The sequence below is a fragment of the Haliaeetus albicilla genome, chromosome 7 (genome assembly GCF_947461875.1).
Source record: "Haliaeetus albicilla chromosome 7, bHalAlb1.1, whole genome shotgun sequence".
Lineage (NCBI taxonomy): Eukaryota > Metazoa > Chordata > Aves > Accipitriformes > Accipitridae > Haliaeetus > Haliaeetus albicilla.
In genome coordinates, this window is record NC_091489.1 from 40,139,748 (window position 1) to 40,161,768 (window position 22,021).

General features: G+C 39.8%; 1 protein-coding gene across 6 annotated transcripts; it reads right to left on the reverse strand.

Moving 5' to 3' along the window:
* Window positions 1-2,470: 2,470 nt before the first annotated feature.
* Window positions 2,471-22,021, reverse strand: TTC12 (tetratricopeptide repeat domain 12). 6 transcript variants are annotated; one of them, XM_069787965.1, is made up of 21 exons: window positions 21,853-22,021; window positions 21,246-21,397; window positions 20,631-20,661; window positions 20,012-20,089; window positions 19,376-19,497; window positions 18,499-18,558; window positions 17,446-17,517; window positions 15,758-15,818; window positions 15,281-15,469; window positions 14,631-14,700; window positions 13,396-13,484; window positions 12,126-12,294; window positions 10,437-10,529; window positions 10,171-10,234; window positions 9,043-9,177; window positions 8,395-8,496; window positions 7,573-7,641; window positions 6,688-6,789; window positions 5,709-5,808; window positions 3,701-3,926; window positions 2,471-2,802 (listed from the first exon to the last, which is right to left on the reverse strand). In XM_069787965.1, exons 1-21 carry the CDS (start codon window positions 21,923-21,925, stop codon window positions 2,727-2,729), a joined length of 2,133 nt encoding a protein of 710 aa, XP_069644066.1. In that variant the 5' UTR covers window positions 21,926-22,021; the 3' UTR covers window positions 2,471-2,726. The 6 variants fall into 6 exon arrangements, with proteins under 6 accessions (XP_069644066.1, XP_069644065.1, XP_069644068.1 ...); XM_069787964.1 differs by having other exon boundaries at window positions 7,573-7,680; XM_069787967.1 differs by lacking the exon at window positions 6,688-6,789.

Here is a 22,021-nt window from a genome sequence, read left to right on the forward strand (position 1 = left end):
ATCCAACAGATTAGGTGTTGACAGGTATCTTTTCCAGTCCTAGCCATGTCACTCACCTGAATAAGGTAACCAAGGTCAGGTCACTTCATCTTTTTCCCACTCTTAAGTTGTCTGGGAAAGATTACCCCGCCTGGCTTTTGTATAGCATCTGACACACAGGGCCCTAATTTCAGTCGGTGCCTCTACCCAAAACCAGCACACAGTAATTTGTCACATTAGCCAACACATTAAACACTTCCAAGGAGGCTCCATTTCCAGAAGTTCCACATCTCCAAGTTGTGTTCTGCTTCTTCCACTGGTTGACAGTCTAACCATTGCCTGGTCTTCTCTTCACACAGCTGATAGTGAGGCCAAGTCTGTATTACTGTGTTACCCAGATTAGAACAGATATGCTATTTTGCATCCTAGGTGCTGTGATTAAAGTTTGCGATCCGCAATTCAGCCCATATCACATCACTGACAGACACAGAAAGCAGCATGATACATCAGCATGGATACCAAACCTGGTACTGTTGAGACTAACCAGCATGAAACTTCACATTTATAACTAAGGGAATAATTCTGCTAGAAACAGTAGTTAGTACACTTATAGTCTCTGCAGACTACTTATCCTTGAGAAGGCATGGGTCTTTTCCACAGACTGTTGTGAGTTATACTACCTGAATACCAGTCAAGACATATTCCTGAACCTGGTGCAACTGTTTTACAACCATAAAGATGCTACAAAAGTGATCCATAAACCCATGGCAACTCCGAGCTAGGCTCTACTGGCAGGTTCTTTGTTTTTCAAATGGGACTATGGCATGTACAAGCTCAATACCCTTTCTGTAACCGCTTGATTGCTCAGTCCACTTCCCATTCCCAAATGGCAATAGTTCCTGCTGGTAACCTGGTGCGCTCATAAAAATTCTGCGATAGTAATTCTTTTTGAGGGGGATGAATCAGTTCTCAAACACCTTTTGCAGAAGGAAGTGAGAAGCAGTTCCCTGACCTGATCATCATTTTCTTCTGGGGCCAACAGCAACTGGTATGTGGAAGGTTCCATTAAGCAAAAATCAGCTTGTCAGGCAAAACCAAGAAAGATCTTTAGCTTTTAAGATGATTTAGATTCTCCTGTAATTTTCTGGTGACACATTACACCTGCTGTTCCCCTCCAACATCCTGCCTCTGTAAACACAAGATTCAATAACTTTTTTTTCCCTTAAGACAATGCTTGGTGTTTGTCAGGCTTACAGTGTAGTGCTTATTTGGACTTGAACCCTACACATGGTATTTGTTACATATTTTTCTAGGCAGGTTGTAACTTCATAGTAGGAGCTTAAAAAAAGATAGTGAGATTATCAATTGTATGCTTTTCACTGTGAGGGGAGAAAAAAATGGGTGCAAGAGCATTTCCTCCTTCTGAAGTGGGAAGATGATTCAGCTCCTATTTTGAAAAGGAGATGATACATAATTTGTCAGCCACTGTTCTGAAGGGACAAGATTACACACAGAATAGACACCCACAGGTGTCAAGGAGGCAAACTGAAGGGACATTTTAAAGTCAAATATAACTGGCCTGTGCTTCTTCATATAAATGTAATATATTCCTTTTGTTTCCTGTGTTCAAAACCAAGGCAAAAAAAAAGTATTGTATTTATGGCCAAAGTCCTTGTCTAGCCTAAGTTCTACAAGCTTTTAGTATAGGTTTGTGTCTAGGTGCATCTGTTTATTTGTGAAGAGACTATTCATTAAATTTGACAGGCTTCTGCCACCAGTACTATAGCTGCTGTTCTATTAGCACCACCACCAGAGTCCCCAGCAGATATGCTTTCCAGAAGCATCTTAAACTGCCTTTTTTTGAAGAACACAGAAGAGGCAAGAGCAATGCATGACTGCCTTTCTTTTAAAATTACACTTGCCCTTAGTAGTAATTCATTTTTGACCTCTCCAGAAAACACAGATGCTAGAAGGATGTGCCATTTGTGTTATTGTTTAAAAAATGAGTAACTGTAGAGGATATTAGAGATGAAGACAAGGGGCCGTGAGAAAATACTTAAGATCAGGAAGGTCAACTACTGTTCTTACTCCACACAAAAGTAATGGACCAAGGGATACCATTTACAAATTTACAAAGATAGTAAGTGTAACACTACTAAAATAAACAGCCCATAATTCATACACAAACCTCATTGTCATAAGTTAGCACTAAGACTAGTGAAATTAAGACCAACATATTTAAGCAAGTAAGTATGAGATTTAAGGTTTAAGCAAAATGTAAGGCGATATCACACATGAGATACTGAATCATAATCTAGCCACCAGAGGACAGCATATTGGGGGGGGGGGGGCGCGCACGCACAGAAAGGATTCTTCAAAGTCACAACCCACAATTTGTTTTTATTTTCTTCTAATATGCTGGGTACTGGACCCAAACCGGAAAGTAGACTAGGTGAGCCATTGGTCAACGATTATTCAGCAAGGAACTTGCCAGTAAGAGACAGCAACATGAATTATTAAAGCAAAGACAAGCTTAACGGAAGCTCTTAGTGTAGTTGTTAGCCTAGATAATAAATTAACTTCTTTCTCCTGATACTTATATTGATATTGTTTCACTGGCTTCTATGGAGGACTTTGAAAAGGGATTGAAAAGTTGATGTGCTTTGAGTTAGTTTTATTAAAGAAAAGAAGAAAATACTCAACAGCAAGCAATATTAACAGCACATTTCGAAGCTCTCTTGAAGACTTCAGATGCTATGAATGTATTTCATAGAGGAGTTCAGGATGGCCAGTCCATTGAGTTTCCGCAGCTGAAAAACATGCCTGAAAAGACAACAGAATGGTTGCTGGGGGAATATAAGATGACTAACAATAAAAGTTTTAAGCTTTCACTGCTCTGCTATACCCCATGCCCAAACTGTCAAGGACGTTTAATGCTACATTTGATAAATTCCTCCTAAAGTAGCATGAGAAAGAGTTTTAGATTACTATTCCCCCCAAAAAGGAAAATGAAAGTTCTAAATAATACTTGACAATTGTTCAAATAGGTGACATTTCACATTAACGAAACTAAGAAAATAAGGTATTTCCCTTTTAAATCTCCAGACTGTTTTGCAAATCTCAGAGCAGATACTTTCCCTATTGCTCATTTGGGATCTCCAGCAGGAGCAAGGTACTTACTTAAACTTTTGGAACCTAAGCATTATCCCTTTCCTTCTGCAGTGGTTCAGGATGTATATTAACAAGTTAAACTCAGTTCTTCTGAAATGCAGTTCAAGATCCAGCTGACGAGTTGCAGCTAGCTAGAGCTTGGCATACTCTTGGCAGGCAGCAGCAGACATTCTTTGCTGACATTTATACTTTTGTTTTGCTCTCATTACTGCTCTGACCTCTACAAACTTCTAGCATCACTCCTCCTCCTTCCATTCTTCCAGTACAGGTAACATCAGAAAGCAATGCAAAATGAGCTCCTTGAAACATGTTAAGACAGACAACTAACAACACAGGAGCTCTAAAGCAGAACTGTGGGGACAGTACCACAAGTGGGAATTCTAGTTGGAGGAAGGGTAATAGATTTTGTGGAGTATTTACATAAACTAATCATTCACCCTGTACCTGCTTGCTCTACAAATAGAACTTATTTACACTAGGCAGTTTTTCAAGAATTATCACCTAATTACAATCAGATGGTGCAGGAGAACAAAAGTCTTTTTTACAATACCTTGATTCAGCGACACAAAGCTTCCCCAGAGCAATTGCTGCATTCTCCTGCACTGAAGTTCTTGTAGCATCACCACCAGCATGTTTCAACAAAATCATCACAACATTGGAATTCAGTAAGGACGTCGCTGCTCCAGGAACTGCAAGGCACTGGCCAAGGCAGAAAGCAGCATTTCCCACAATCATTTCATTCTCTGAGTCCAAGAGCTTCAGCAGCACAGTGAACCCTGGAAGAAAGGGAGATTAATTGTACAGAATGCACACAGATTTGTTCAAGTAGCACCAATATTTTCTCCTGTCTTTACCTAAACTCCTAGGGACTGAGCATTGTTCTGTGTCAGGCATTTTTCTAGAAAACCTGGAACAGCAAAGGAATTTCATAGCAAGGTTCAGGATCCAGGATGCTGTTTCAGCTTCACCTGCCTAGATGTCTTTCTCACAAAACTGAATCTACACTCTAAGAGGTTCTCTAGCATGGAGCTGGTGTTTCTGCATTTGTTTAATATTTCTCTGAATCTGAACATGCCACCTTTGCTGCTTGCAGGATCTTGCACTGGCCTCTCATCCCACCATACTAGCAGGGCAAACACAGAGCAGAGCACTTACAGCACCAAGCTAAATGTGTTAAGACAGAAATGTTGTTGGGGAAAGAATAGCTGAAAAAAGGTACATTAAAAAGTTTTCTATATATCCTTAGCTAACATAAAGCAGCTCAGCCCATCTACTTCTGTAACCTATACTAACGTACAGCAGCAGAGTATTTTGTCTGTGCTCTTGGCACAGAGTTGTATAGCTCTTGCTGGCATCTGTAAGCAGCAGCAACATCTCCGGTCACAGAATCTAGAAACATTTAGATAGACCGCTTTCTAAATAAAATACAGCCATGGCTTTCACATGCATGAAGTTTCCTTGGGGGTTACATAAGTTTGCTTTGGTCTTCTTTCATGGTCCCATCTGCTCTTCAGATCACATCCCACCTGGGCTGCTGCAATATCTTCTGAAAAGGCAGTGCTGCTCCAGATGGCAACAGTGGCTAATGCAGAAGCTGAACTAAGTGGCCCAGCTGGAATGAAATTTAATGTCATGGGACTATAGCTTGATTCCAACAGGCTCCTAGCAACAGAGCAATGTCTGGGTTGGCAAACAGAGATGACAAAAATAAGAAATAGTGACTTCTCACAAGATTAATACCCAGAGTTTTGGTTGAAAGAATGAGAGTGAAATCTTATTGCTAATTTGAGGAAATGAAAGCTTCATCTACAGATGACAGTGAAACTAATACAGGGTGTACAAAAGGAAGATGATGCTCTGAGAGGCTTTTAATGAGTGGAAATCCTTGGGGTTCAAGTTGAACTACATAAGCTGATAGTTTCTTGACAGGTTCAACCACTTAGATAAAACTTAAGTATTCTCTGTTGTAGTTGCATTAGCATTAATTGAACCTGGATTTTAAAGTAATCTAAGTAGTGTTATACCATATGACTAGAGCAAATATACTCAAAAATACCCTAAGACACCTGGTCTGATATTGTCACGTTGTTTCCATATCCATTTCCTTTTAATACCACACCAAATATCCACATGTAAATGGAAGGAAACTATAAACTGCCTCAACCTGTGGAAATCAGACATCTAAATGAAGCTTCTTATTTTAGCCACTAACTTCAGGCAATACAACCCAATTCAGTAACAGTTTACAAGCACTTTTTTTCAAAATATACATACTTCTGGCCCTGAAAAAGCGTATCAGGCTATTTTACTAGAGTAAAGCACAATTTCTCTAACTCAGGCTCATTATCTGATGTGCCTATTGCCTTTCACACACAGAGCTAAGGCTCATTAAGCACTATTTCAGGAGCTAAACTGGCACACTACTCAGAAAACATGGCTAAAGTCTTGCAAGAGTAAACCCCAGTGTTCAGTTCTGTTCTAGAGGAGAAGAAAGTAATTGAATGACACTGAGATGACATCTCAGCATTCAGTCTCTAATTAGTGAGGCTGTCACTTACTTTTGTCTGACTTCACTAGATCTTCTTGAGCTTGTCTATTATTTCTTGTGCAGATGGAAAGGGTCTTTATACCATAATTGGATGTGATCTGTCCTCCAGCCTAGATTTGATTAGAGTACATACAGTAACAAACATACAGTTCATACCCCAAATTACTCAAGTTTACAGAATAGCTCAGGTACCATGGAGATAGATAGGTATTCCTTATGACCTAAGCCCAAATACCAAACTAAGACCTTTGCAGAGTATATATCTCAAGATGAACACAGGCTGAAAATGACAAAAGCATCATCTCTTTCCTGCCAGCAATGAACATACAAAATTCCCCAAATCTCTGGAGGCCAATTCTTTTCAAGCTATTAACTCTTCTGATGCTTGCTAGTTACAAGAGCCAAGCTGAGTGCCACAACCTTTTTCTAGACTAATTTTGTCTGCATCATAGCAAGTCTGTAGAATCCACATCAGGCAGGACGGATACACATTCTGCTAGATACACAGATACACAGCAAAACAGTGCCTACAGATTAACATATGCATTATTTAGGGAAAAATTGCTCCCAAGCTTGATTCAGCACTCACTGATAATCAGTGGAAAGGGCTCCATTGCTTTTCAGCAGTTCGAATTAGATCACACCAATTTTAAGCTTTAATCCTCCAGCTGGGCCTGCAGTAGTGGATTTTTGAATTTGCAGGTCTCTGCAAGCAGAGCTGTGCACAGACATCTGGCTCATATGGAAACTGAAAAATCTGGGCTACGGACCAGAATCCAGAAGGCAGTCTAGTCTCCAAACTGGCTACCTAGCCTAAAATTGAACTTGAGAGCACTGTTACAATGGACAACACAGATGCAGACACATGCAGCCAGAGTGACTACACAGGCCTTTCTCCTAGGGAAAGGATGCTAAACACAGGGACAACTATGGTTTTCTTAAGGAACAATACAAGCAGAAATAAAGTGAATTTTGTTAAATTAATTTACTTTCAAGACTTTGATAATTTTCTTCACCACCCCTCCTTTCACTACTTCTTCTACTGCCGAGGAGGATGCTGGCAGGATGCGACTTAGCACTCCAATGGCTCTCTTAATTAGAAAACAGTGTGAGAGAAGAAAAAATGAAGAAGTTTATTTGTCTGAACAGCTTTAAGGAGTTTTCAAATTATTTTGTTTTTGCAGAATAAAACCAAAGTAATTGAAGTGATAAAAGGACAAATTTACAGAAATATAACAAAGAACATCTTTAGGACATTGCTTTTTTATTGCTTACTAGAAACTGAACTCAGCACAGCTTCTAAAGACTCAGTGTACAGAGAGATGAGACCAAACTGAGATCAGGACAACTCACTGTATGTTTATTTATGGAAACAAAGCCCCAGTAGAAACCAGCCTAGCTTTGCTGGTATTGAGTCAAGTAAAACAGATGAGAACAATTCATGTGAGTTCAGAGAGGTGAACAGACTCCAAGTCCACATCTGCTCCTACCCATTAATAGAAGTACAATCTCCTAGGTATGATTCACATACAAGAATTGTAAAAAGAAACAGCTGCTAAACACCCAAATTGTTCTTGCTGCTTCTTTTTTTTTTTTTTTTAGAGTTTTATATTGAAAAACATCCCAAGGATGAAATGATTTGTAAGAGCTTCTATTAAATAGATTTCAAGAGACCATTGAGAACCTCTTGCATCAAACAATATAAAAACCTGAATAATATAAGTGGCATATTGTTTCTTTACTACTAATAATTATGAATGTTTTAGGCTTCAAAGCCTAATGTACAGACTTGCACAGGGCAGCAGTTTGCACTGAAGTGTTCAGGTCAGATCACCTAATACAGTCTTTTGTTAGTCCATAGATATCCCACTTACTGTCACAATCCTTCCATCCTTATCCCTGAGGAGAGACATGCACCTGCCACTTATGTCCACAGCAAAGTACTGAAACAACAATGTGAAAAACTCAGGTCCAGGTGATTGCTGGGAAGCGTTAGAGCAGAAATGGGTTAATGGACAAAGTACTCTACAACAAAGAATCCAATAGAGATCAGGGCTTATGTGGCAGTAAGTTACTAACACCTCAGCACCCAGATGTAACTTAAGAAATTCTTCCTTCTTGATGGAATCCTTAGTTTTAAATAATTTGGAATGTGCCAAGCATCTAAGAATATCCCATGATTGGAGACTGATGCCAAACAAAACATTTATGCCACTATGGAAAGGTACTATATCTGCTTTACACTCTATTTTTCTCATAAAACTGTGTGTATGGCAGCATGGGAGGGAGAGAGGAGGAGAAAATGTACATTTTTTCACTTTTTAGCTACTTAAATTGTCAACCACCCTTAATGATAACCTTAAACACCAATAAAAATTAAAAATTAACTGAACACCAGCAAAATTCAACGTTGGCAGCCTTTAAGTGCTTCAGCATGCTTGATGTGAAAGAGGGCTCTAAATCCATCTAATGCAGTCAAGCTCTTTTTCCCTGTACAGACTGCAAGGTCACAATATTCCACAGTCATTCTCTCACCTACTCTACTTAAGTGTTCTGGTATGACTTCAGTGACTTGCATCAGGCCCATTTACAGTGACAAGGGAGGAGGATCCTCTAACTGCTCAAGAAATTCTGAATCTCTAAGGAAGTGATTATTAGAAGAACACTGCCAAAGGACATTCATAGATCTTGTATACCTGTATGATCACATTTGATTCAAGCAGTAAATTCATCATTAGGCCCAGCACTGCAAACAAACACTCCTGGTATTTGGGTGTGCTGACATCAAAACATTCATCCTGTGTACAAAGGAGAGAAGAGTGCACTCAATTCAGAGGTTCAGAATATACACTTCCTCAGTCTTCTGTGTGCTTACTTACATGGTGCATCAGTGTCCCCCTGGTGCACCATGAACTCAGAAGGAAGAGAGTCCTGTGAGCATCAGAGCTAACATCATCTTTTTGATACAGATTCGTTCTTGTATTTGTTTCACTTTGGTATCTAAAGCTGTACACTCGAAACTTCAGATGTTTAGGCAGTTAACAAGATCCTTTCCCACCCTCTGAATTCTTTAGTTTCTGAGAACCAAGTTCATATTGCATCCTTGCCCTGAAAGGGGCCACTTGCAATAAGGGACCACTCACACTCCTCCACCCATCTACTGATCCACAACTTACGTGAACAATGGACTGCTTTGAGACCTTTATCCAACTACCAGATTTTAAAGATCCCTGTCAAGGTTTCAGAGCTATTAGGGGAGGCAGACAAACATGATCATTCAAGTGACATTTCCACAGAAGATAGGGCTGAAATCACTATTGCAGGGAGCCATCAAGTTTCTTTACCACAAGCTTTAAGCATGCTTGCCAGCACTCTTTGCACTCAGCCATCTGCATTCGGATGACTACATCTGCACACAGATTCCCCATGATGCCAATGCAATGGGCAAGGGCTGCCTGGTTCACCAGCTTGGCAGAGGTCTAAAAACAGAAGAGTGGAATAACAAATTAAGAACAAATGATAAGGAAACAACAAATACGTGTTCCTATCCCTCTGGCAACTGAAAATGGGATTGTAGAATCTCTCTCACCTTGTTAAATCCCAACTGTCCAAAGTTCGGGAATCACCCTCATTTTCACAATGAATCTCCCAATGACGTTTTAAGAGTCTTGGGAAAAAGTGACTGGATTCTGTGGTCCCTAACCTCAGACTGTGAATATTTCCTATTATCGCTTACTTAACTCATGGAACAGAACAGCCTCTGCTGCAGCTGTAAGTCCAGTGAGGTACATTCAAAAGGAGAGAGCAACAAGCAGTATAAAAGAGCTATAATTATTGCATTGTCTGGGTGCTTGTTTAGAAAAGTGGAAATATTTTACTTTGCAGCTGTATCTGCTGTTCTGCAACAGAACCAATCTTCCCTATCAACATCCCTCTTCCTGAGGACAGGTTTCTGTACCAATAGTATTGTAAATTTGTAGTTTAAATAAACGATAACCAGGAAAGGGATCTGAACCACCAAACATCTTTTCCTTGTGATCTAATGTCACCTCTTTACCCCAATCTCTCAGATCAGAAAGAAACAGAAAAAGTCACTATCCGAGATACAACCAGTTGGTGACAGTGGATTAAAGTCACATTAAGAGGAGCATAACACAAAGCTGAGAGTGAAATCATGGCCTGACAAGGTTACCAGTGGGAATCTGCAACCAAGTCCAGAGTTTTCACTGAATATAAAACTAATAACGTGTAGAAACCAAGCACTAAGTACTGGAGACTAAGAACATTTTCCTGAGGGAAGCGTATGACAACAGCGGATTTCTTACGCTTACAGAACTAGAGGCATGATAACTACTGTAGTTCTGTTACAGAGGGGTTCTGTCTAGGAGCAACTGGCTGTAAAACTAGAAAGAGCGGTCATAACATGTTACACAAAAGTAAACCAGAAATATAGAAACCGAGATCTTTCATACCAGCAACTGGGTGAATAAAGGTAAAACACCTGTGGAAAGCATGGCACGACACTGGGTTTTGAACCTGTTGGGGGATAAAAAAAGCCATATTTGGACACTTCAAGCTTTAGACAAAAATGACAGATAAAGGCAACACAGTAGTAACATAAGGTAAACATCAGTCAGCAACGTACCCTCACAGCAAAGGCCAACAGCCTCTGTCACTAGCTCATTTAGTACATTTCAAAGTACAACTTTATAAAAATGGATGAAGAAATGTAAGTTACCTTTCCTCTTTAGTTAAATCAGATAGTATGTTCATGGCACTGCTAGCCCTGGCATCAGTGCTTTTGACAAACGTCATCAAAATCTGCAGCCATCTGTTATAAAAAAAAAACAAAAAAAATTACGTATGTCAGCTTTGGTTTAATTATTAAAGATCAAAATTGTACTTTAAGTACACCTACATGATTCATGACCTTAAGCTCCTTTGTGTTCAGCAGGGTTTTGACCAAGCTGGATATACTAGGCCTTCCAAACATATTCAGTCACCTAACTGCCATTAGAACAATATTTTGTCACTAGATTCTGTCGTGGTCTTGTCCCTCTTTGCACAAGTACAGTGATTTTAACACATGTACTGATTTCTGTCAGCATTAGAACATTTCAACAGCATGTAAGCTTCACAGACATTTGAAGCTAAGCTGCTTTGCTGCTGGTGAACATCTTAGGGACAGACAAGTAGAATACAACAGTTGGGACCAAGAACACCATCAGCACAGCCCAGTACTGAACAGCTTCAACAGATTGTAAAGGCCTGCAGGGAATGTCAGTGATGATGCTTGCATGGCTTAAAAGGACATGCTGAGCAAACCCAACAGTCTTTGGAGGGGCTTAACAAAAAGCTTTGTAGTAGCAAAGAAAAATTGATCTCCTGCCTCAATAAAAAGAGCATCATACCATTCACCTTTTGAAATAGTGTGTGCTCATGGCTGTGGGATTTGAACTGCATGCAGTTCACAGGCCTTCACACTGTGAACCCATAAGCTCTGCCAAACAATAAGTATATCTGCAGACATGTGCTGGGGTTTCCACATGCTCCTTTACTGAGCTGAAATTCTCTGCCACTCTTCAACTCTGCAGCACAGTAACAGAACCTATAGTCTCATCTCTTTTTGATGATGAGCCCAACTGCCAAGAAGCTCAATATCTGCAAGTTTACCTTCTGAACATCCTATTTTCAAGAAATCAGGCCCAGGATGTCTTTCAGAAGTTGACAGAAGATTTTTCAGGTTCCTGATATTTCAAGCCACAGTAATATTACCTGCCTTTTTAAAGCATTCTCTCAGATGTGGCTCATTTCTTTAACCTTTCCTCCAAGGAAAAATGTCTCTGGATTAATGTTGTATATAATATAGTGTGTACAACTGTTGGAGAATCTTTTCTGTTCATGCATTACTTCAAACCATGTAGTACAAAACAGTATACTAAAATTTCTCCTCTGCTTAACTTTAGAAGGAAATAGCAGGATAATAGGATAAAGGTAATAGACTGTTGTTTCTTTCTCCACTCAGTGAGTCATGGCAACACTGAATAATCATAAATACCAATTATCAAATGAGGAGAGAGTCACAGCTTGAAACCATGAGCTATTAAGAGACAACAGTGTAAGCTCCTGATTGAGCGCTAAACAAACACACACTTACTGGTTTAAAAAAGTTAACTATGCCTCAAAATTACAAGAACATCCTGAGGAATAAGCACTTTCTACTTAGTTTCACAGACATCTTCAGATACAAAGTTTTCCCCCCACACCTAACTTTTACTTTTGCTTAGCTAGGCCTATCCCTCAAGGACAGAAGTCTTAATGTCATTATGTTCCTTTCAGAAAGCCTGTCACCTAGTGGAATGAGTTCTGAACATCTGTGAACCCAGGCATTAAGGAAATTTTTCTGAAGTACAGTAGTGTTTATTACTTGGTTAGGTCCTGGTGCCTGACCAGCAGTCTCCTCCCATTCTCATTCTCTGAGTAAAGAGAAATTAGTGCCAACGTCTCCTTTTGGATCTCCGATACCTCAGAAGAAAGCAGTTTTGGCAGCTGTGCATTCACATCAGGTTGAGTCAATAGAAGATGCTGATTTTCTTCTGAAAAAAGATCAGATCTCAGACCTATGTCACACACAATGACATCCCCATTACTCTTATAATATTGTTTTTTTTCCCTAGGTGCTGATTTAACAGATGTAATGTCTTTATTTCATCCACTAACGTGCTCACTCACTTTTATGTCTTCACCTTGCATAACACTCCTGCAGAGCAATGGTAAGGCAGAACAGCCACTAATCTTCTCTCGGCTCCATTACTTCAACACATACACTGGTGTTTGAATTTCTACTGTCACTAGCAATATGCTAGCTTCTCAGGCACCAAGCACTTCTTCAAAGACACACCAGAATTGTGAGCACAAAGTGCTCCTCACTTCATCAGCTGCCTGCGAACTGCTAGAGTCTAGGCTGTTCAGGCACAATAGTACACAAACTATTGCAAGCACAAACATGCAAGCTACACAAGCCTGCATATTACTTCATACATTTACTGCTAACTGCCTATAGGCAGAATATAAAACGGGTTTTCTCCTTACCTTGCAGCATGAATATTCTCTTGGGCATCAGCTGGATCCCGTGATATACTAGTCAACACAGACGCCAACACCAAGCATTCTGTATTTTCCTTGTGTGGCCCTCTGCACCACTTTACTGCCCACCACCACCCCAGCCCATTTCTCATCTACATGCATACTCCCTAGAAACAGAGGCAAGGGCTACCTGCCCAATGACTACTTATTGTGAATGCCAAAGGAATTCAGCCTTCTCTAACGGCAGTTCTATAAAACTCTGCTTTTTGCTGGTATAACCGCTTAAAAAAGACAAAATTATACAGGTGATATTATCTTAAGAGCAGCAATAATCACAGGGAATTTACCTTCCACCCCTTCAGTACATTTAAAACGCTCACACAAATAGACTGGAAATTTCATCTCATGATGCACAGAACCACCAGAATTGTGGCTGCTGCTAGCAGTATACATCCAACACTTGCATTTGACCTGTAAGACTTAATTTACAATAGAGTCTAGACCCAGGTGCTCTGGGAAAGCGATGTTCATACTAAATGACAATTTTAGACACAGTAACTGCCATATTAACAGTACATTAACAATGATTAATGTTGATTACATAGTTTTACCATTCCCAGTGCAGACAGCTTGCCAAAGGAAGAGAAGAGAAACAGACAGATCCACTTCAGCAGCATTTTTTCTCTCTGCACAGAAGCCCCTAAATTAGAAATGTTAGCTTGTAAAAAGAGCAAAGTACAGATCAAACAATTAGCTCTTTGGCTAGGGAAATTAGCAAAGCCCCACAGATGTGACGATCTGCCACATGAACACTTAAGCTCATAAGCTCTAAACCCAGCTCATTGGTTAAACATTTTTAGGACTATCAGACTTGTTTTCCAGAGGACTTCCCCTGAGACCAGATTTATGATCCACTAGCTCTACTTTACCTTCAACACACACAGACCCTACACAAGCGTTATGCAGCACAACATAGGTGATAAATTCAGATCTGCACTGAGATAGTTGTGAAGAGCCAGGGCACAAAAACTATGCAAATTCAGAAGTGCTTCATCTCTTTAAGTTGCTTTACAGCCAGCACCCAAAATACTGATGAACCCTAAAGAAGTCTCTGTACTGCAGTCCCACTGACAACCTTAAAGAATAGCTCTCCTGCCCTGTTCAACCAGATCGTGCTGTTCTGAACCAACTTAGTTGTGCAAAATTTTCAAATTGCATCTTTTGCACATCTGTCTTGTTTCCATTATCTATCTGAACCTGACTCAAATATACATTCAGGCAAGAGATCCCTATAAAGACAAAGTTTATAAAGCAATACAGATAAATATTAGTCAGATTTGTTTCTTGATTACCGAAACACAATGCAATGGCAGCCAAGAAAACACAGCGGCAGAAGATACAGGTCCCCAGAGATGATCCTCTTCCTTGATGACAGGATTACAGAGTTTCATAGGCTACATTACAGAGCTATATGGCCAAATATTTACTGATAGCAATTAATGGTAGCAGGGAGTTTAGCCAGGTATACTTAAAGCAACTAAGTGCTTTCAGATTTTCTTTTTTTTCTTTTTCTTTTTTTTTTTTTTTTTTTACAAACCTGCTCTCACTATGAGAGATAGGATAACTGTACAGAAAGAGGAGACAGAAGCAGAAATCCATTAATTCTGTTCACTGCATCCAAGAGAGCACTGTTTGTGTAAGAGTCAGATATGTCAGTCCATTCAGACATTACATTATCATTTGATCATTTCATCTGCATTTCAAGAGGTGATTGTGTTTCTTGAAAACAATATTTTCATTTCCTCATGCTGTAACACCCTACTGTTTTCCTTTGGAGAGCTCTTACCGTCTTACAATCTCGTTGTCTTTGAGGATACTGAATCCATTGTTTGTTCTAAATAAAGTTTGCTCAGTGCCTGAAAAATTCAGAGATAAACAAATCAGCTCTATGATCCATCTGGTTGATGTGTCATTGTGAAGGCAGACTCCTGCTCTTCTATAACACAGTGTTAAAAGAAAAGGTCACTGGATCAACAGCTTTGGGGAAAGAACATCATTAAAAGCAGGGGAAAAACTGCAAGAATGCTACTTGAAGTAGAAGCAGCTTTGAAGCTGAAGACGGCTCTAATTCATGCCTGGTGCTGTAAAGAACAACTGACTTCAAGTTAAAGGCTTTTTAGGAAGACTGAAACATGAGACTGGCTTTGCAAATCAGTATGCTTTAACAAAGAATCACAAATATTTCTAAACAAACAAAACAGCTCTTAAGAGACTCAGTTCCATAAGAAGTCTTAACAGCTCAGCTACAACATTGGTCTAGTTCTGAAAAATATATGTAAATATGTACTGGCCATAAATTTTGAAATATCAAACACTACTGATTTTGGATTTTAAATATAGGAATAGTTTTTCTTTTCCTTTAAAAACTACTCCACTTGTATTCATCTACTTGGATTACAAGTCCCACGATCAACAACCTTTGCATCAAATACTTACAATCTTTCATAGCTCCTGTCAAAAGTCTGATCCCTCCTGTATAGTAGAGGATATTCTGGTCAGGCCTATCAAGTTTCTGCAGCATTTCTTTTATGGACAGAGCAGCAAGCTTTCCAGACTGAACTTCCTTCATTGCTCTTTCTTCATCTTTCATTCTTTTTTCCTCCAAGTTTACCTCGTTCATACAATCTTGGAAATCAAAAGAAAACAAAGCATGGCAGTTAAATGTTTTGATATTGTCAAGTTTCAAGCAGAAAATGAAGTTGACTCCATGACACAGAGAGCACTACCTTCTACATACAGATGTACAGAATGACCTGCGGCTCTGGTGAGTGAAACAGAGCTTAAAGAAGAAACAATCACAAGCAAAAGCTGCATGAAGAGACTCCATCAAAAGTTCTGAAGAGCAGAACAGTGGTTTCGATTAAGTTCCATCTTGAAACAAGGGATGGCAGTGTAAAAATTTCTGCTTCTTACCTTTAAATAGGGTTTCCTGCTGGGGATCAATTTGTAAGATCTTCTCATAACACTGCCTGGACTTAACAGAGAAAAGAAATGGGCTCTCAATTTAAGATAAAAATGGGAAGATGATAAAAATTATATCCTAGTAAGAGTCATCCTGTTTAAGCTCAAAAGTTCTTGGGCCACAGTACTTAACAAGTGTGAAAAATAAAATTTATGGAGATATGCAAGTCAAAACTTTCATAATTAAAAGTGTAATTTGAATACTATTCTCAGTCCCTACATCTACCTGCTATTTCAAATTAAAAGGAAAATTTCAATTTCAAACCTGGGAACATACTAGTAGGAACAAAACCAGCAAAGTTCCAGTGAGAAAAGAGAAAATTCGGCATTGTGTTAAAACTGCAGGAACTGTAACTATCGGCAGAGATCAGACATGTGCATCTTATATCTTTATCTTCTATTTGTGCATCTTGTGTATCTTGAGCATATGCTTGGAATTAAACTGATCACCAAGCTTTCAACAGAGAAGAACCTTCTTCACAGATCAAGCTGCCAAGAACCCCTCAAGGTGGATTTCCTGTAGACTTGTATTGTCCATGCTCTATAGTTATTTCTAGAGAAATCGTTTCTGACAGGATCAGAAATACTTTTGAGCTTGCCTGCTCTCCTCTTCAGGCTCTTTATTATTTTTGAAGGTGAAAGGTCAGGGTTGTACCAAAATATCTGGCAGTTTATTTCAAGCTTAAGTACTGAATTAAGCTCCATTATTTTAACAGTAATTATGATTCTATTAGGTTTTCACACATGGAATGCAGAACTAAATCTTTTGTTTGACATTCATTTCTCTAGGATCTTGGAAAAAAAAAAGGTATCACTCTCACTAGCATATTTCATCATAACAATTCACTTAACTTCAAATACATAGAGATTTTTTTCTTATCCACAGGTGACCTGCAATCATTTCTTAGTTATATGCACCAACAGTTTAATAACACCTGCTGCACAGAACAATCTAGGATAAAAAAAGTGAAATACATTTTACTCAATTGTCTCTTTAATGGAAATGTAGTCACTGCTAGTAGACTGCAATCACAAGAGTCTGCAGTACCTTACAAGGACATTCCTTCACTCTGATCTTTACCCGAGCTGAAATATGGCACTTCCAGCACTACCACTTCCTTGAGCACACATTGCTAATATCAGTCTTGAAGCACTTCAATAGAAGTGCCAAACATGGGATTCTCTGAGCATATATATACAGTCCTTGCAGACTCCCCAAATGCTCACCCAGTCTAGACTCAAGCCTCACAGCACTGGAGTAAAGCTTGCTGTCTTGGTGTCTGACAGGCAAGTGGTAACAAATTCCCACCAGATAAATTGTGTATGCTGAATAGACAATTCCCTCATTCTTTTGAGGTTGATTAGGGTACAAATTGACACAGCTACACAGAAGAGTCCTCCTACCTTTTGTGCATACCAAGGTAAAGGATATGGGCTATTTTACTAAGATGTGGAAATAAGACTTGATTTTAGAATTATTAGTCTTTGCAAAGCACAGAAAACTTAACTCAAGTCTAAAGGCTGAACATACTTCCATTTGTCCGACTCTTAAGATCACAAATTTCTCACTCTCACCCACAACATCGCATCAAAAGCAGAACAAAACATAGTCCCATGGCCACAAGATTTAGGCAACTTACCTCACTGTAGTGCCTAAGTGCCAGGTGAGCTTTCCCCATTAGAAAATAGGCTTTAATACATTTTTCACTGCACTGTGTTAAAAAAGGAATTATTAATTATGTGTTTAGAAATTTTAACCTTTTAATATTTTTTCCAGCTTTCTGATTAATGGTTATAGCTGCCCCAAATAACTGTAGGCACAGAAGAGGGTATTCATACCATCTACTAGAGGCATCTAAAGTTTATATGCTGAATTATTACCTCCACGTACCGACTTTCCTTCCCTATGCAAGGAAAATAGGCTTTGGTCTAGTTAAAGGTGGAAAGCAGCTGGTGCTAATATCCCTTCCAGAAAACTGCACTTCAGGCAACACAAGCAGACTCTCATGCACTTAGGTAACATTAAGGCCTGCATCAACAAGTCTATAATAGCAGCATTTCTATAACAACAGAATTTCCATGTGTCTCTTAATTAGTTCTGCCAGGAATGAAATAAGTACTAATTTTCATTAGCTGTGCACAAAAAAAAATTGAGGAAACATCTAGCTCAACACTAACAGATTAGGTGGTCTTGTCCAGTTCAATTATGTGTCAAAAATATTGACTTCTTGAAATGATTCTGCCAATATTATTAATAATCTGTTAATAGTGTGCTAGTCATGGGCATCACTGATGTAACACAACTGAATTTGGATTCAGCTCTTTGGCATTTTATATAATCTTTACCTTTCCCACCAGATCTGATCTTTGTGAGCTTGAAGAGTCCCTTTTCCCTTTCTAGAAGGATGGGCAAGATATTGCATGCCAATGTGTGCAGTTAATAGCTTATTATCACTTATAACAAACTTTTTAATCAAAAGCTCTCAAGAGTTAGAAAAGCTTCTGCACGCAGGCAGCACTGAAATTATTAACCACTTTATACTATTCAAAGTCACTCAGGATGCAGGAATCTGTGCAACACCACCACATTCTTTCATTTCCATTACCAAGTTGTCTCCATAGCATCAGTTATACACAAACCCGCCTTTCAGGAGCACTTGACCTGGTCAAAAAAGACAGAATCCTGAAGTTACCTTTAATGCCCATTCACAGTCAGTAATAGCTTTTTCACACTCATGCATCTTCAGGTAGGCCTGAAATAAAACCAGGAGAGTCCAGGCAGAAGAATTAGAATACTTCAAACAACTTCCACTAACTATTGTGGAAACATTAGCTAATTAAAAAAACCAAACAAACAACTGTTGATTTGCCTAGCCATTGATTTTGCAAGATAATTACCAGCTGTTTCTTAACTTGTCTTCCATCTCCCTGGAGTTTGTAATTTAGAATAAATTTAATAAAACAAAATTCAATACACACATATGGATTATACAAGGCAAGTAGAAAATACAAAGCAAATGTTAACATTCTACAGTTTTATAAGAGTGATCCCTAAAAAAAAAAATTATTTTTAAAAATCCGTGCATTTAAATAAAACTATGAACTACAATAATATTTTTTCCCACTTATTCTGGAGGAGCAGGGGTTCACCTGTGCCACATCCAAGAGGGAAGAGACATGAACACTCCCTCAAGAAGGACTAGCCACAGCAGAACTAAGCTTCCAAGGGATTCGGACACATTGATCAAGAGGGAAGAATTTACACATCTAATGATCTTCTTTGTGCAACTCTTCCATTAAGTTTGTAAAAAGATTAAAACCTTCAGTCTGCACTGTCTTGCTGTTAACTTCTAGCCACAGTAAAAATTTACTGTTGATAACATGGCAGCAAAGCAGAACTCATTCATTCTGGGTAGTGGAGGATGGCCAGGAAAAATTGTTTGCTCCTTTTTAAGCCTCTCTGTAATGCAACATCAAATTTACTTAGACAATAGAACAATCTTTTTGGGTTCTTTCCTGGCAAAGCAACACTAAAAGCAGCATAGTGGTAGCTCACTTCCATGTGCTGACCTGTGCTCTGTTTGTGTAAAGTTCCTGCTTATCTTTCAGTTTTTCCAGACCTTCAGTGTATCTCTGAATGGCAACAACATAGTCTCCCTTCCTGAAGGCATCATTTCCCTTCTCCTTCAGAGCTGCAAAACAACAGACATGCATTCAAAATAACATTTGGTTTTCATTTCCCTAAATGGTGACCGAGGAAACAGAGGCCATATTCTCCTGTTGGAATAATCATCAAAATTCCAGTCCAGCTCCACTGCAGCTGTCTTAATTAGCCATTATTTGCAAGGTACTTCTGAGCTATTCAGTGCACACAATCCCCAATCCTCTTTCAGAGGGAAAACTGAGCATTTGTCTTTGTCCAGCCCAGCTCTGAAATACTCAAACTCACTCTCTCCATCCCAAACCCTTATCATAAAGAGGATAGTATGGAGAAGAACAGGTTTCAACAACTCTGTGAAGTATATAACCCTGTCACATCCAGCTAATCAATGCTGTGGACAAGACCGTTGGTCTCAGACTACCAAAGCACTGTCTCAGTGTGCATAAGAATGGCAGTAACAGAGTAGCTTGATAGCCTCTTAAATCTGCCCAGTTCCTGCAAAGCAGTTTTTGAAGGCATTAGCTAGAAAAGCCTTTAGCAATTACCATTTGCCAAGTGTTCATTTCTCTTCCTTTGTTTAGCTCGTTCTTTTGCATCCTTTTCCAAAATTGCCAGAAAGCCATCTTTGAGCCAGGAGAGTTGGTTGTATTTTAGTTTAAAACAAAACAAACAAAGAGCAAGCTTCATTAAAATCAATCTACAGAAAAGAAAAAAGTAATTTCTAAGGTATTTCTGAGTAATTTCTCTACAAAGAAAATATTAAGTGGACATTTTAACAATTAAACTGGAACATGAATGACAAGCTATTACACATAAAGACCATACTACCACTCAGGATTTGCATATTTGCCTTGAAGTATCTCATCTCTAGAGATAAACTTGTTTCTTTTAAACTGAGAATACTAACATTTTAGATGAGAGGTCAGGATATGATAACAAACTACACCAACAAGCCTCCTACCTATGAACAAGTACAGCCATACTGGTAAGATCCTTGAGTGTGTTCCTACATCTGACTGAATTTTGGTTAAAGTCACTAGAAGAGTTAGCTTTGACTTTGGCAGGAGTGGAGTTAGGCCTTGCATGAAGTAACAGCAATCCTTACTCCATCTCTGCTAAAACAGATTGAAGAGATGCTAAGTACTAGAGGGAGCACTGTCCTACCTGCGTTCACTGCCTTTGCATTTGCCGCATCCTAAAAAAAGAGAAACAGAGCACAGGCATGTACACATACATTTTAGTAAAACCCATAGCAGCAAAGGAACACTTGGTTAAGTTGTTCAAAGCTACAGGGTGTCTGAAATATCCAGACTGATGCATGCAGGGAATATCAAGTTGACGCTCAAACAAAGGATAGTAAGGAGTTAATAATTTCTGACATTAGTGGAAAGCTTCCTTTTGTATCTTTAGTGAGGCAAGTCACTGAAATCCAAATCCTACTGCAGAAATCAAAGCCTAATGAAATTAATGAGGGGACTCCCATCTTCAGCTAGCTTTGCTCAAGTTCCTGAAGCGCAGGTAAAAGCTACAAGTTATGGCACCTCAGTGCTTGCATCCAACTTGGGCAAATCCAACAGAAGCATTCTGTGTTATTAGCAGTCTTCATGACATCAAGCACCTCCCAGTCAGACAACTAGTGAAAAAAACAAAGTCACATTCAGAACATACTTGTAAGTATTGTTCAGAAATTTTTCTCCTGGGCAAGGAATGTGAATTAGTGTTATTTAAAAGACCTAAACTGCATACAGCTTTAACTTCAAAGGGGAAAAAAGCCCTTACAGAAGCTCGTGTGTTGATGACTGTTCTGTTCACCGTAGTCTTGCTTTCTTCCTCCCTGCTAGTTTCTTGATCATGGAGCCTCTTCTCTGCTTCTGCAATGGTTCTTTCCTTGACAGCTGGGTCTGCGGAGTTCAAGCCTTGCACTAAGTTGGCTAAAATGGGGATGAAAAAAAAAGTGATACACACACGAATCTCAGTGATCCTGGTGGGACCAGGAGCTCAGTTGTGCACTGGTGACCAGGATGGCCTCCGTAAAGGGAAACATTTACAAACACAACTTCATCTCACTTCCAAGAGCTACCTACAGCTTCTGCGTTATAAAGCGTCCGAGGTTTAGGAAGCTCCTCCTGGCACCCGCAAAGCCCCACGACACCAGAGCTCGTAAGGAGACTTCACATAAAACGAACTCGGAACGGGGCGAGAGTTCTCTTTTCCATTCCTTTCCTGCCTCCCTTTTACCCACCCCTTCTTCTTTCGGCCCCTAGCACCCTTACCTGAGAGAAAGGGACGGGCATGCCCGCCTGCCCCCGGCCCCCGCCACCTCCCCGCGGGCGGTGCCGCCCCACACCCGGCCTGGGGCGGCCAGCTCCGCCCCGGCCCCGCTTACCGACGTCATCCACGCGGCGGAGGAACCGCTGGAAATCCTCCTCCTCCTCCTCCTGGTCCGCCTCGACCAGCATGGCCGGAGCGGGAAGGCCGGCCGGAGCGAGGGGCCGAGCCAGAAGACGCGCAGCAACGCCGCCGTTACCGTGGGGACGACGCCCGCCGGCCACGCT